The sequence below is a fragment of the Impatiens glandulifera genome, chromosome 6, assembly GCF_907164915.1.
Source record: "Impatiens glandulifera chromosome 6, dImpGla2.1, whole genome shotgun sequence".
Taxonomy (NCBI): domain Eukaryota; kingdom Viridiplantae; phylum Streptophyta; class Magnoliopsida; order Ericales; family Balsaminaceae; genus Impatiens; species Impatiens glandulifera.
Window position 1 is genome coordinate 23,035,796 of NC_061867.1, and position 12,986 is coordinate 23,048,781.

The 12,986-nt window shown below is 31.4% G+C and overlaps 1 protein-coding gene across 1 annotated transcript; it reads right to left on the bottom strand.

Annotated features, from left to right (window-relative positions):
- Nucleotides 1–621: 621 nt before the first annotated feature.
- Nucleotides 622–4,620, bottom strand: LOC124941330 (polyadenylate-binding protein RBP45-like). Its single transcript, XM_047481632.1, has 7 exons — nucleotides 4,076–4,620; nucleotides 3,331–3,799; nucleotides 1,840–1,895; nucleotides 1,640–1,770; nucleotides 1,457–1,553; nucleotides 1,161–1,376; nucleotides 622–958 (listed from the first exon to the last, which is right to left on the bottom strand). The coding sequence occupies exons 1-7, from the start codon at nucleotides 4,466–4,468 to the stop codon at nucleotides 956–958; spliced, it is 1,365 nt and encodes a 454-aa protein (XP_047337588.1). The 5' UTR covers nucleotides 4,469–4,620; the 3' UTR covers nucleotides 622–955.
- Nucleotides 4,621–12,986: the final 8,366 nt, after the last annotated feature.

Here is a 12,986-nt window from a genome sequence, read left to right on the forward strand (position 1 = left end):
CATTTAAAAATAAATGACTTATTAAAAACTACCTAACATATTCAATATTTTTAAAATTGTAATTTAGTAATAATCTTAATTCAAATTCTATAGAATTCTATCAGTATAATAAAGTTGGAAGTGAACTAGTTATTTTAATTTAGTTGTAAACTAATGAAAATTAGGATTTTTACAAATAAAAAAGAAAAATAACCTTTGGTTTTGTTTGTTTGTTACAATATATAATAGGTGTTGGGCTTAAGGGACATATCATCTGTCAATTCAAGATATTGCATGAACAAAGCTACAGATCCAAAATTTGCTCCCAGTATTATAATATTATTGTTTTAATTAATATTTTCAAGTCCCCAGATTGAAAAAAGAAAAAGGCATCCGAGGAAAGAGAATATATAATTAAAAACCCTAGCCAAAATGGGAGAGAAGAATCCATGTCGGAATAGATGGGCCAGATTCACTAATTTCAGAACCAGACAAAAACATAAGAGGTGGGGGGGTTTTGGTTGTTTGATAGTGTATATAGAATATAATGTTTTTCAAGAAAAAATAAGAATAAAAAACAATTATAACTATCTTGAATATCACAACCCCACTACATCAAATCATAAGTAATAACAATAACCCAGATCAAAGATGGACATAATATTTAAAGGGTTAATAATTTTGTCAATAACAAGACTCAATCAAGATAAAAAAGGATAGATAATGTAACATAAGCCACAATGAAAAATTCTAAGAATCTCTCATGTTACTGTCACCACAACATCCATAATACAAAACCAAATGACAGAGAAAGAGTACTACTACTTAAACACCAAAAGACCACACAAACTCAATTGCATGTAAGAAAAAAGAAGGAAAAGGAACAACATAGTCAATTAACCACACAAAACCCAAAATGATATCACTAGCAAAATTAGGTCCATTGGTGATGTACATCTTCAAGTTTTTTCATTGATCACTGCAAAACATTAGAAGGAAAATTTCATCATCAATCACTTATTATTGATTAAATCATAAAATCATCAACTAAAATATATAAAAAAAAACATAGAAGAAGGATATAATATAACATAACCATTCTTAACATAAGAAAAGCTTTTTTTCAGAATTTGTTTTATTTTATAAAAAGAAACCCAAGATCAAACAAAGCTTTAGGTTACCTGTTGTGGCTGCTGTTGGTAATTTCCATAGCCAGCATTATAACCAGCACCACCATAATACATATTAGGGTCCTGTTGTTGAGTTTGACCATATGATCCATATCCTTCATAACCTCCTCCACCTCCTCCTTGACCATAACCACCATAGTATGCACCAGCACCAGCACCACCGGCCCCAGCACCACCATTCCATTGACCTTGATCAGAAGGAGCAGTCTGCATATTCAACAAAATTAAAAGAAGGTAAAAAAAAGAACCAATGTGAAAGTATAAAATATATAATCAATCAAACATGCCTGCTTATTTGAAGGGCTACGACCCCATGAAAGTCTAACATTCTGAGTTCCTATCTGAGTTCCATTCAACATTGACAATGCTTGCTCAGCACTTGCTCTGAACCAGAAATCAACACCAAATTCATCAGCATATGGAAATTTAAAGAAGTAAAAAAGAAAGGTTTACATGAAGTGGTGTCAGACCTATCAGCAAATTGAACAAAGCCACAACGTTTGCCAGCAGGAATTTTCACATGAACCAAATCCCCATATTGACCGAACACTTGTCTAAGATAGTCGTCTGTTACACCCTCATCAAGTCCACCAACAAATATCTGCATTCACAATATCTAGCATCAGTAAATAGAAAAGAAAATAAATGTCACAACAGTAAAACTACGCACAGTTGTATTATTCGGATCTGTCTCGCCTTCGCTTCCATGAGAGGGCTGGTAGGGAGCTGCAAATGATAAATAATCTTTGTTTAAATTGTTACCAAATCCAAATATTTCCCATTGAAATGGACATGTTCTCAAAAACTATATCAAAGTCAAACCAATGTACAAAGTTTTTTGTCAATGATAAACAAACCAATGTCACTTCAGGAAAATGCACAACTGGATTTGATCAAACAAACAAATATTACAAAGCAATCCAAAGAAGTTGTTTGTTGATCAACAGGGAGCTCCTCCCCCTATTTACCTTTCTCAATATTACAATCAACAATAGAAGGAACTGTAAGTATTAAGATCAAGATGATACCATCTAAAAGAATCTCTTAAATACTAGAGGAACTGGAGTGATTGCAAGCAGCGATGACTTGTTTAATGGAGAGTTATTTGGAATCAAATCACCCCCTTTATCCTTTATCATTCAAATAATAAACTAAAAAAAATTAAAAATCACATCATTTTAAAATATCAAGGGATGTTTTAATGATTTACCCCAGATATTCTACTTTTTCAGAAAAATTGTTACATCAAACAAGCCCCGAGTATAAATTCTTAAAAGAACAAGCAGAAGATTAAATCACATAAATGGAATAGAAATATCCTTACCGAAATGAGAATTAGGACATTATGAACAAAAGAAAGAGACTCAAATAGAGATCAACTTGAAAGACAATGGGACTTGAAACACAATCTACAGTCTAGAAACCCCTAATTCGTTACACCAAATGTCCTACATATATGAACCCACCACAGTTTAATAAGTACTCTTAAGTAACTAAGTCTTAAATTCCAATTCTTAAGATGTTCTTCAACAGAATTGAGCTGAAAAACTGAAGCATAAAAGAAATGCGCCGAAAAGTAAGAGTAAGACAAAGGAAATGAATAAATATGATGCGGAAAGGCAACAGGAAGGTTAAAGAAAGGAAGTTTGAGGACTTGCATAAAATTAACAAAATCCCAAATGAAAGGACAGGTTAAACGTTGGGAAAGATAGAAAGAAAGTAACTTGACTGGAAAGGAAAAGGAAGATGGCGCTTGAAAAGTTGAAGGAAGATATCTTCTGACAAAGCATAAATTAACTGACCTAAGACGAGGCCACCCACTAAAGTGGAATCGTTTCAGCTGAAAATCAGTTCCAGTCTTTAGTTCCTGCTTCCAGACAATATGAGTTTTATAAGATTTAATTTTTATGATGGTTAAATGAGCCCAACTTACAAAGGTAAATTATTGAAAGGAAAAGAGCCCCTCCTATCTTCACAAGATAAATTGTTGGTAAACCAATAAGATAAAGAGATCGACAAGTACCCACTTCTTGTTTCACACACTTAACTAAAGTAAATCAATACAGGCTTTAGTCAAGAGCAAATCATGATAAATTAAGATAGTTCAATGGTGTAGATAAAGCAAGGCTTCAGATAGGTTATGGTCTGAAGTAAGATATACCTTTCTCATATTGCTGGCCACTAGTTTTCTTGGTCGCAGCAGCTCCAATTCGCATTGGCCTGGATGAACACATAACTCCATTCATCTCAGTCATGGCACGGATTTGTTCGTTCTCATCTGCAAACTTAACAAAACCATATCCCTTTGAGCGACCAGTCATTCTGTCTGAGACAACTTTAGCACCTTTAACTGATGCATAGTTGGCCTTGAATATTTCTTGTAGAAAAAGGTCAGTAACATCGGCAGCTAAATCCCCAACAAATAATGTGAAATCAGGGGTATCATCACGCCTTTCACCTGAACCAAGAGTGGCCCAATTCAATCTGAACAACTGGTCAGAACTTGGCATTTGAGTACCATTATAAGTCTGCAATATTTTTTCTGCTGCAGCATGGGAAGCAAATTCAATGAAACCATATCCCTCAGGCTGTTGACTCTGCCTGTTGCGAATCATCTTCACTGCGCTAACCTGAAGACAAAATCAATGAATCAATAAACGTGTATATAGTATCTGTAGAAAAAGAAAACTGGGTAGATTGTCTTAAACGCAATTATATCAATGATCCATTTGAAGAAAACAAACTTTGATGCAGCGTATCTTTCCATGTTTGAAACAAATTAGTAACCTATTAGGTCGAAACATGCAAACCTAATGACATGCAAGACCCTAAACCATCAGGTAAACAATTTCTTTCATTAAGAATTGTTTAGTATGTTTTCTAATAAAATACAGATAAGAAAATACCTCTCCAGCATGCGCGAAACAGCTCCATAGGTAGTTTTCATCCATCCAGTACTGCAGATCCCCAATCCAGAGAGACTTAAGTTCATTCGAAGCAGTCTGCTGGGCACCAGAAGATGGGTAGTTCTGTTGCTGGGACTGAATCTGCATCGAGTGTGACTGATTCTGCTGGTGAGGAGGAATCGCAGACTGCTGCATCTGTTGCCCCCACATAGGTGGAGGCTGAGACTGGTACGCCTGATGCTGCGGCGGTTGTTGCTGCTGCTGTTGACCCGGCATCGTCATCCACTGTTGGTGCGGCGGTGGCTGCTGGTATTGATGTTGATACTGCTGCTGCTGCTGCTGTGGATCCATAGACATCTGAGAGGGAACAGCGCCGTTGGATGGTTGCATCATCTTCGGAATAAATAGAACGAACAGGAAAGAAAATCAAAAATCGATTGAAGGGGATGGTTGATCCGTTTGAAGGGAAGCAAAACCCTAAAAGCGGGAAGAAAGAGATCGAAGGGAGACAAACCCTGATCTCGAAAACGAAAGAGGGAGGCGTAGAGTATGGGCGGAGAGATTTTATAGCGAAGAGAAAAGGGCGAAGGTTAAAAAGTGATGGCTGAGATGGGCTGAATTGGGATAAGTGGGCTCTACGTTCTACTCTAATTGGACTTTCTCTTCACAACTTAGGGTTTTAGTTTTATTTTGTTTATTGGTTCATTTCTATACAAAAATAAGTTTGTCAAGAAAATCACCACATAGTGTTACCATTTTTTTTTAGAAATTCATATTTTAATAATTATAAACATGGAAAATAATTATAAACATGGAAACATTGAGTAATTTTTCCGTAAATTCTTATTTCAAACATCAAAGATTTGCATAGCACGGTTCCAAACTCAATATAGTCCGATAATAAATTATTTCAGGTTTTGTTTGGTGAACATGTAATTAGTGCCGGCTCCGAGAATTGCGCTACCACATCCCATGTACAAAAATGTGGGAAAAAAAATTGATGCCCTAATTTATTTTAAAAAATAATTAAAAAAATGTATTTATTTTTGTGAGATTTGAACCCATAATCAAATAAAATGTTTTTTTCTCCTCTTAAAAAAACTACTAGACTACATATTGTTATGTTAAAAATATAATAAATTTAACTAAACTCCTATATTTTTTATTAAATGGCTGTCCTGAGGAGTGGGCTGCCCTAGTCCGTGGGCTTGTAGGACTTATCCTAAGGCCGACTCTACATGTAATTGGAATTAGAGTTGAAATTGAGAGATCTAATTCCAATTCTTAGATACGGTAGTATTTGAGATTAATAATTGAAATTAGAATTAGAATGTCAAAAAAATTCAAATGTTAATTTATAATTTTCAAATCTATTTTTTTTAGTTCGAAATTGTAATTTAAATATTTAATTTTCTATATTTTTTAAACAAAATATCTTATTTTGAAAATTTAGGATGTTCCATTCCTCATTTCTCACTTTTTCTTCCCAATTTGAAGATTTTGCACTTGCGCTGGCTCATTGGACTTCATAGGATTAAGGTGGTGCTTAAAGTACTGGCGAATGAGACTGAGGTGGGTCTTAGCCCATGGTAAGTTTTTAAAAGTTTTATCCTCACCCATTTTATTATTATTTATTTCAGTTTTTAGGATTTTAAGGAGCCATATTTATGAACCATTTCACCCTAAGATAATAATACTACATAACTTTTTTTTTTTAGAATTTTATATGAACCATTTCATCCTAAGATAATAATACAATAACCATTTATATATTTTTGTAAAGAAATTAATGTTTGGATAGAAACATTACTTTAAAAACATCAACTTGTGAATTACATTAACTTAACAAGATATATTTGAAAAATAAAGTCACATTCTTAGTTTTCCAATATGTTATTTTGGAGTTTTACAAGGCAAAGGCCCAATATATTATTATTTATTTCAGTTTTTAGGATTTCAAGGAGTAATATTTATGAACAATTTCACCATTAAATAATACTACAATAAACTTAAAAAAAAAAAAAAACAGAATTAAAACATATATGATAATAGTAGATCAATAATAACATATTTTTTCAATTTTTAGGATTTCAAAGAACCATATTTATGAATCATTTTACCTTAAGATAATACTACAATAACCTTTTATATAACTTTATTGAAACCATTTCACCCTAAGATAATATTATTATAACCATTTTTATAATTTAAAAAAAAATTAATGTTATAATAAAAAATATTACTCTTAAAACATCAACTTATGAATTGCATTCCGTTAAGAAGATGTATTTGAGAAATAAAATTATATTCTTAGTTTTTCAATATGTTATTTTGGAGCATTACAAGGTAAGAGCCCAATATAATAATTCAAATATCAATGGTGAAAATGATCACCCTCATAATCATAATTTTCATAAAAAAAAACAAAGTATGTAATAATATTAAACTAATAAAAAAGCTGAATTAGAACATATATGATAATAGTAGATAAATAATAACAATATCTAAAGAGTTATATCAATATCGACTAGTAAACAAATATTACTAAAATGATTAATAAACTAAACATAAAATTATATTTAAACAGTAATAAACTGGTAAATACCTAGTAAAAAATTATGCAATTAGTTTTAAACTATTTTAAGTTTATAAAAAAATATAAATTAATATTTAAAACAGTTATATTGATTTGGTTTAATTCAAAAACAATTATTAAATCAATTATAAAATAAATATTCGATCCTAGAACAAACTGATCGGATATAGCAAGCCATTCATTTGGAAATCGATGTACTATTTATTTTCCGTCGCGTCTTCTAACTTACCTTCTCGTTTTTAAAAGCTTTTCATTTTCTCGTGAAATGATCTTTCTTATTATAAGTTTTTAACCATTCGAATGCCCCGTCATTAAGTGCGGTTTGTGCGATCTAATATTGGTTGGTCACATGCCTTACCTATCTGTTCGAGTGCTCCACCCACATAGGGGACGCATCTAAGGACTTGAATGGTAGACGCAACCTGTGCACTTATTAGGATAAAAGTCTATGCATCCGCTAGGTGATATGCCTTTCAAGATGTGCCTATTAACTTGAAAATGTAATAAAAACGTTATTCAGTAATCAAGTTTATATTTTTGAGTTAAACAATTTAATCCCCAATAGAGCTGTCAGAAAGCTATAACCCAAGGAAATTCCTTATCCTAGAAAAGCTCGAGGTTTGAGAAATTTCAACATCGATTTACGTGTCGAGAATCATTTGAATAAAACATTATTTAAAATTTTTATAAAAATATGTCCCGACATTTTGAAATTAATTATAACAATAATTAATTTTTTTTTATCAAATTTTAAATAATCTTTTAAATTTAAGATAATCAAATCATATTTTGATTAAGGAAAATCTGTATTTAAATTAATTAAAAATAATTAATTTAAAAGATTATTCATTTAAAAGATCCGACAATTAATTTTTAATTTATAATCAACAAAATATTTTGTATACATATATAAACGTATATTTAACTAGAGATTTTTTGAATTCGGTGTTTGGTGATACTCGGGAAAGGGCTTTTACACTATATCATTTGTACCCATTAAAATCTTGGCTTTTGAAAAAATTGGTTTTATTATGTTTTATTTAACTAATTATTTTTCAAATCCTAGACATTCACAAGTTTTTCTTTCAATAAAAATTATAGAATAATATTTAAATGCTGATATCTGCAATTGATGTCGACGGTTGTTGAGGATAGTATCTAAAAATATTATTTTAAAGTATTAAGGTCTAAAAATAAATCTCAAACAAGCCCTTATCAAAATATTTTTTATGAAAATATTTTGAAATTGTTTTCTATTTTTTTAGATTTTTAGAAAATGGTTTGGGGCTCTAGATTAAAAAAAAAATTTAAAATTTTAAAATCTCAACCAAACAGGCCCTAGGACCGACCCTCTCGGTCTATGGTGTTGATTCCTCGGTCTCGGGCTAAAATCCTTGGTCTTGGGTCGAGACGTCTTGGCTAGGGTGCAAGAGCTCTTTGTTATGTGCGGAAGGCTCTTGGTCGGGTGCGGAAGGCTCTTAGTCCTGGGCTTGGGATCCTCGGTCGGATGCAAAACTCTTCGGTCAGGGTGCAAGGAGCTCTCAGTCATAGGCTAGGAATTCTCGGTCGGGGTGCGAGGGGGCTCGGTCCTGAACTAAGTTTCCTCGGTCGTATATAGAGGAGGGTTCGATTTTTTTTGGTCAGAATTTGAGCCCAGGTTAGATCCTTGGTCGGTCGCAAGAACATGAAACTACAAGTTTCATAATTTCAACTAGGGCCCTAATTCGTTGATCCAAATACATGAGCATCGCCTAGTCCTTAGGATCATTTACGAGAATTATCGCCGAGAGCAAAACTATGCTCTCAGTGATAATAATATCACCGAGGGAAAAAGGTTACTCTCGACAATAATTATGATTATAACCGAGAGCAGAAGGTTGCTCTCGGTAAAAAAAATATATATTTTGACTTAATTAATTCCAGTCACTAACTCTTTCCTCCGCCCAACTATTTCTTCCTCCCTTTGCAGATTCTCTAATGTCCTCCATTGTATAACTAGTTCAATTCTTCATCACTTCTTTCTCTGTTTACAGATTCTTTAATGTCTAAATTCACGTAGCAAGCTCAATAACTCTCCATTTTCTTCTTCTTCTAAACCTAAATTACATCTCCTCTCTGCTGTCTATAGGAGTGGCGGCGACGACTCTACTTTAGTTCTTATCAGCTTTTCTCGATTCGACCTTTCTTTCTACATAAGTGTTTTTCGAGCTCCCTATATATGCTACTACAACTATGGACTGAGGAGCCAAACACTATAACCCTCGTACGGTTGAAGAGGTTTTCAAGAATTTTAAAGGTCAATGTTTTGGTTTGATTAAAGCCCTTCTACATGTATTATCTTTTTTTGCTTCTACTAATGTTAGGTTTTTTGGAAGATAAAATTTTCATACATTATTTTCTCATCCTGATTTCGATATTTTTGATTTGTTTGACAGATGTTAAAGATTTTTTTCAACAGTGCGATCCTGGTTAGTAGTTAGGGTTTTCATTCGATTTCTTTATCTCTTACTAATAGTAATGCGTTGATTTAGCTGATGCTGTTAAAACTGGTCATCCTTCTCATTTGTCCTTAGATGATATTATATATTTTCATTGGTTTTAATCTTTTTTATATGAAGTTTTACTTAATCTTCTTGGCATTTATGTACATGCATTTCGATCTAAATTAACATTTCAAATTGTAGGTTTTAAACTCTGGTAGTTGCTAAAATATTTGTTGGATGGAAGTTCGATTGCATTAGTTTTTTTGATGGTATTTTATTAATTGTTATGATTTCTAACTTCGATCTTTTTTGATGATTGACACTAATAATAGAGAAGGAGAAGCTTTGTCAATATGGATTTCCTAGTGAGCAATGAATATGGATTTCCTAGTGAGCAATGAGAAGTAAATTTACCTGCTGAAGAGGTGCCACCTGAGCTTCCTGCGCCTACTCTAGGTATTAATTTTGTAAGAGCCGAAATGCAAGAAAAAGACTGGTTGACTCTTGTTTTAGTCCATAGTAATTTTGGTTACTGACAGTAGCCTTCTATTTTGGTGATAGATTTGGCTTTGACAACTCTAAGAGGTCTCTCTACCACCCACCCTTCTTTTATTTATGTATTTTGGATTCTCATTTCATAGTTCATCTACTTTTTGGGGATAGCTGTTGGTCTGATGATCATGCTCAAATTATCTTAATGAGACCGGTTTAAGGTTTATGCTGTTTATGCTATTATTGGTCTTAGATGACATGGAAGAACATGGAAAGGGGAATTGCGAATTGAAGAAGAAAGAGAAATGGAAGAACAAAGAAGAGGGGAATTGGGAATTGGAGAACAAGGAGAGAGAACTGAAAGATTAATTATTTTTTAGAAACTTGATTACCACCGAGAGCCAGTTCTCTGCTCTCGGTAAAAAAATCAATTATTTTCAAGAGCGACAAATGCTCTCGGTGATATTAACTTTCTTTCACCGACAGTCATATCACAAACACCTTCCGAGAGCGTTTGTCATCCTTAGTGAAAATTATCACCGAGGGTATATTGGCTTTCACTGAGAGTTTTTTCTCTCGTTAAAAATCATTTTTTAATACACTCACTAGCCAACTAAGCTATTCCAACTCAAAATATTTCACGTGTAGTGATGTTGAAATATGATATCGACGCACAAGGCATTGTTATGTTACATTATAATGAAACAGTTTGTGGAGAAAAAATGCGTTTTTGATTTTTAAGGTTTGATGAATTGTAGGAACTTTCCAATAGCTTCCTTATATTTTATATGAATGAATGAATGAAACCAAAACATTAACACTAATTGTTCATTTTGACTAATTCAAAACTAAAAATTATATTTTTATAAATTTTTTGATCAAACATGATCGAGATTGCTTAGAATCGGTTTGGATATGCTCCTAATATCCTTAGAAACACGTTAGGAAGGTTTTTGGGTTGTTGTTATTGAGTTATAATCCAAGAACATAAACCGATTTTGAAAAATTTCAAAATCAAATTTTAGTACTTTTGATTAAGATCGATTGATTCAGATTTGTTTCGATAGAAAGCTTAAAAATGATCTTAGGATCATTTTTTAATCAAAGAATTGAACAATAAGACAACATATAAGATCGGTCGAACTGAAATGTAAAAATTTAAATTTCTAAATCGAATTACAGTATGATTGGAAGTTTACTATGAGATGGAGAATACACCTGAACTCATTTAGAAGCTTTATGAATGCCCAAATTCAAGCCTTACAACCTTAAATAGAGATTTGAAATTTTCAAGAAAGTTTGAAAATTTTAATAGAGGATTTCATTCGAGATTGATTGAGGACTTGTGATTGGATTCCTTGCCTTTATTTGCCTAGAGGATGCTATTTATTGCCTTCCAAGATCGGTTGATCGACAAGGTGGATCAAATTTTAGTCAAAAACCATTATTGATGTTTTCTATTCTTCATCCAGTTGCTCGACGTAGGTGATGATGAAGCCTATGTTTGTATCAAAGCACCTGTTTTGATTGAGTATTGGTCGAGTTCCACTTTTGAAAAATTAAGAGTTCCAACCGATCATCATGGTTGTTCGTCGTGAAGAAATAGACAAACCAAAGGCAAAACAGTGTTGTTTTGGGCTGAAATGCGAACCCTCATGCATTCTATTCGCGTTCCTTTGAGTCTGGGCTAACAACGCTGAGGCGCGCGTTAGTCGTTATGCTGCTTTGAGAATGCGCGTCTCTTTCATTGTAGTGGGCGACGTGGATGGCTCTTGTGCGTTGAATGAGTTTTCTACGCTCATGCAATGACTATAGGGTCTACTGCAATGAATCTTCATAATTTCGGCTGCAACAGATCACACTTTATTTTCAGCCTTAGTGTTTGTTTGAAATAGGGCTGCAAATGAGCCGAACCGAGCTCAAGCTTACTAGAGCTTGAGCTCAACTCGATTAAGTATTTATTAGCTTGACTCGAACTCGAGCTCAAACGAGCTTATAAATTTGAGCTCGAGTTCGACTCGACTATATTACCTACTAGCTTGGTTCGACTCGAAAGCTTGAACAAAAATTGAATTTTCAAGTTCAAACTCGAGTTCGAGCTCGAACTCAAACTCCAACTCGAACCAAATTTATTTTTAAAATGAAAATATCAAACTTTTTCACATATTTAACATTTATAACATGATATTTCAAAATTAAAATATGAAACAATCATAACTATTCAAAATTCAAAATTATGATTGTCCAAAACATCAAACCACAATTATTAATCAAAATTTTAAAACTATATAAATTGTTTGAACATTCAATATATTAATCTTCTTTTACTCATGTTCTTCAATCATAGCACACGCATGCATTCAATAATATGAAATGGGTTAAACTTAAAAAAATACATACAAAAATAAATAACTAAAATTTAACTTACTAAAATTTAACCAAAGTTATATTAAAAATAAAACAAATTACATTTTTTATTTATTTTTTATTATATATAATATATTAATCTTTTTTTGACCTCTCTCAATAATATATATATAGTATACTTTTATTATATATAATATATTAACATTTTTTTCAATATTAAATATATTATACTAATTATATCCCTAATATTCACTTTTATTATATATAACGAATTAATATATTTTTTTTAATATTATATATAATATATACTTTTATTATATATAATATATTAACATTTTTTTTATCTCTTTCAATATTAAATATTATATATAATATACTAATTATTACATCCTAATATTTACTTTTATTTAATATAATAATATTTTTTTTATCTCTTTAATATTATATATAATATATTAGTTATTATATCCCTAATATTTATTTTATTCTATATAATATATTAACCTTTATTTATCTTTTTCATTATTATTTATAATAAACTTTTATTATATATATATAATATATTAATCTTTCTTATCTCTTTCAATATTATATATAATATATTAATTAATATATCCTTAATATTTTGCCGACTTTTGTTTTTTATACTTATTCAACTCTATCATGAAGAAGACAAACTTACCGATGTTAACCAACAAAATAGTTGAATAGTTGTTTCTTTATTTTCTTTGTCCCATATTTACTTAAATCAAAAATAAATCAAAATTATATAAAAACAAAAACAATAACTACAAAAAGAAGTTAAAATAAATTCTAATTACCTTTAATCTTTTGTGAATTAATGAGATGTAAAGACTGAAGAAATAAGAAAAAAATAAGAGATAAAAAGTAAAAGAAATTATTAAAACTGAATAAGAAGAGATAAAACTAAAGAAGAATTGAATAAGAAGAGATAAAACTAAAGAAGAATAGA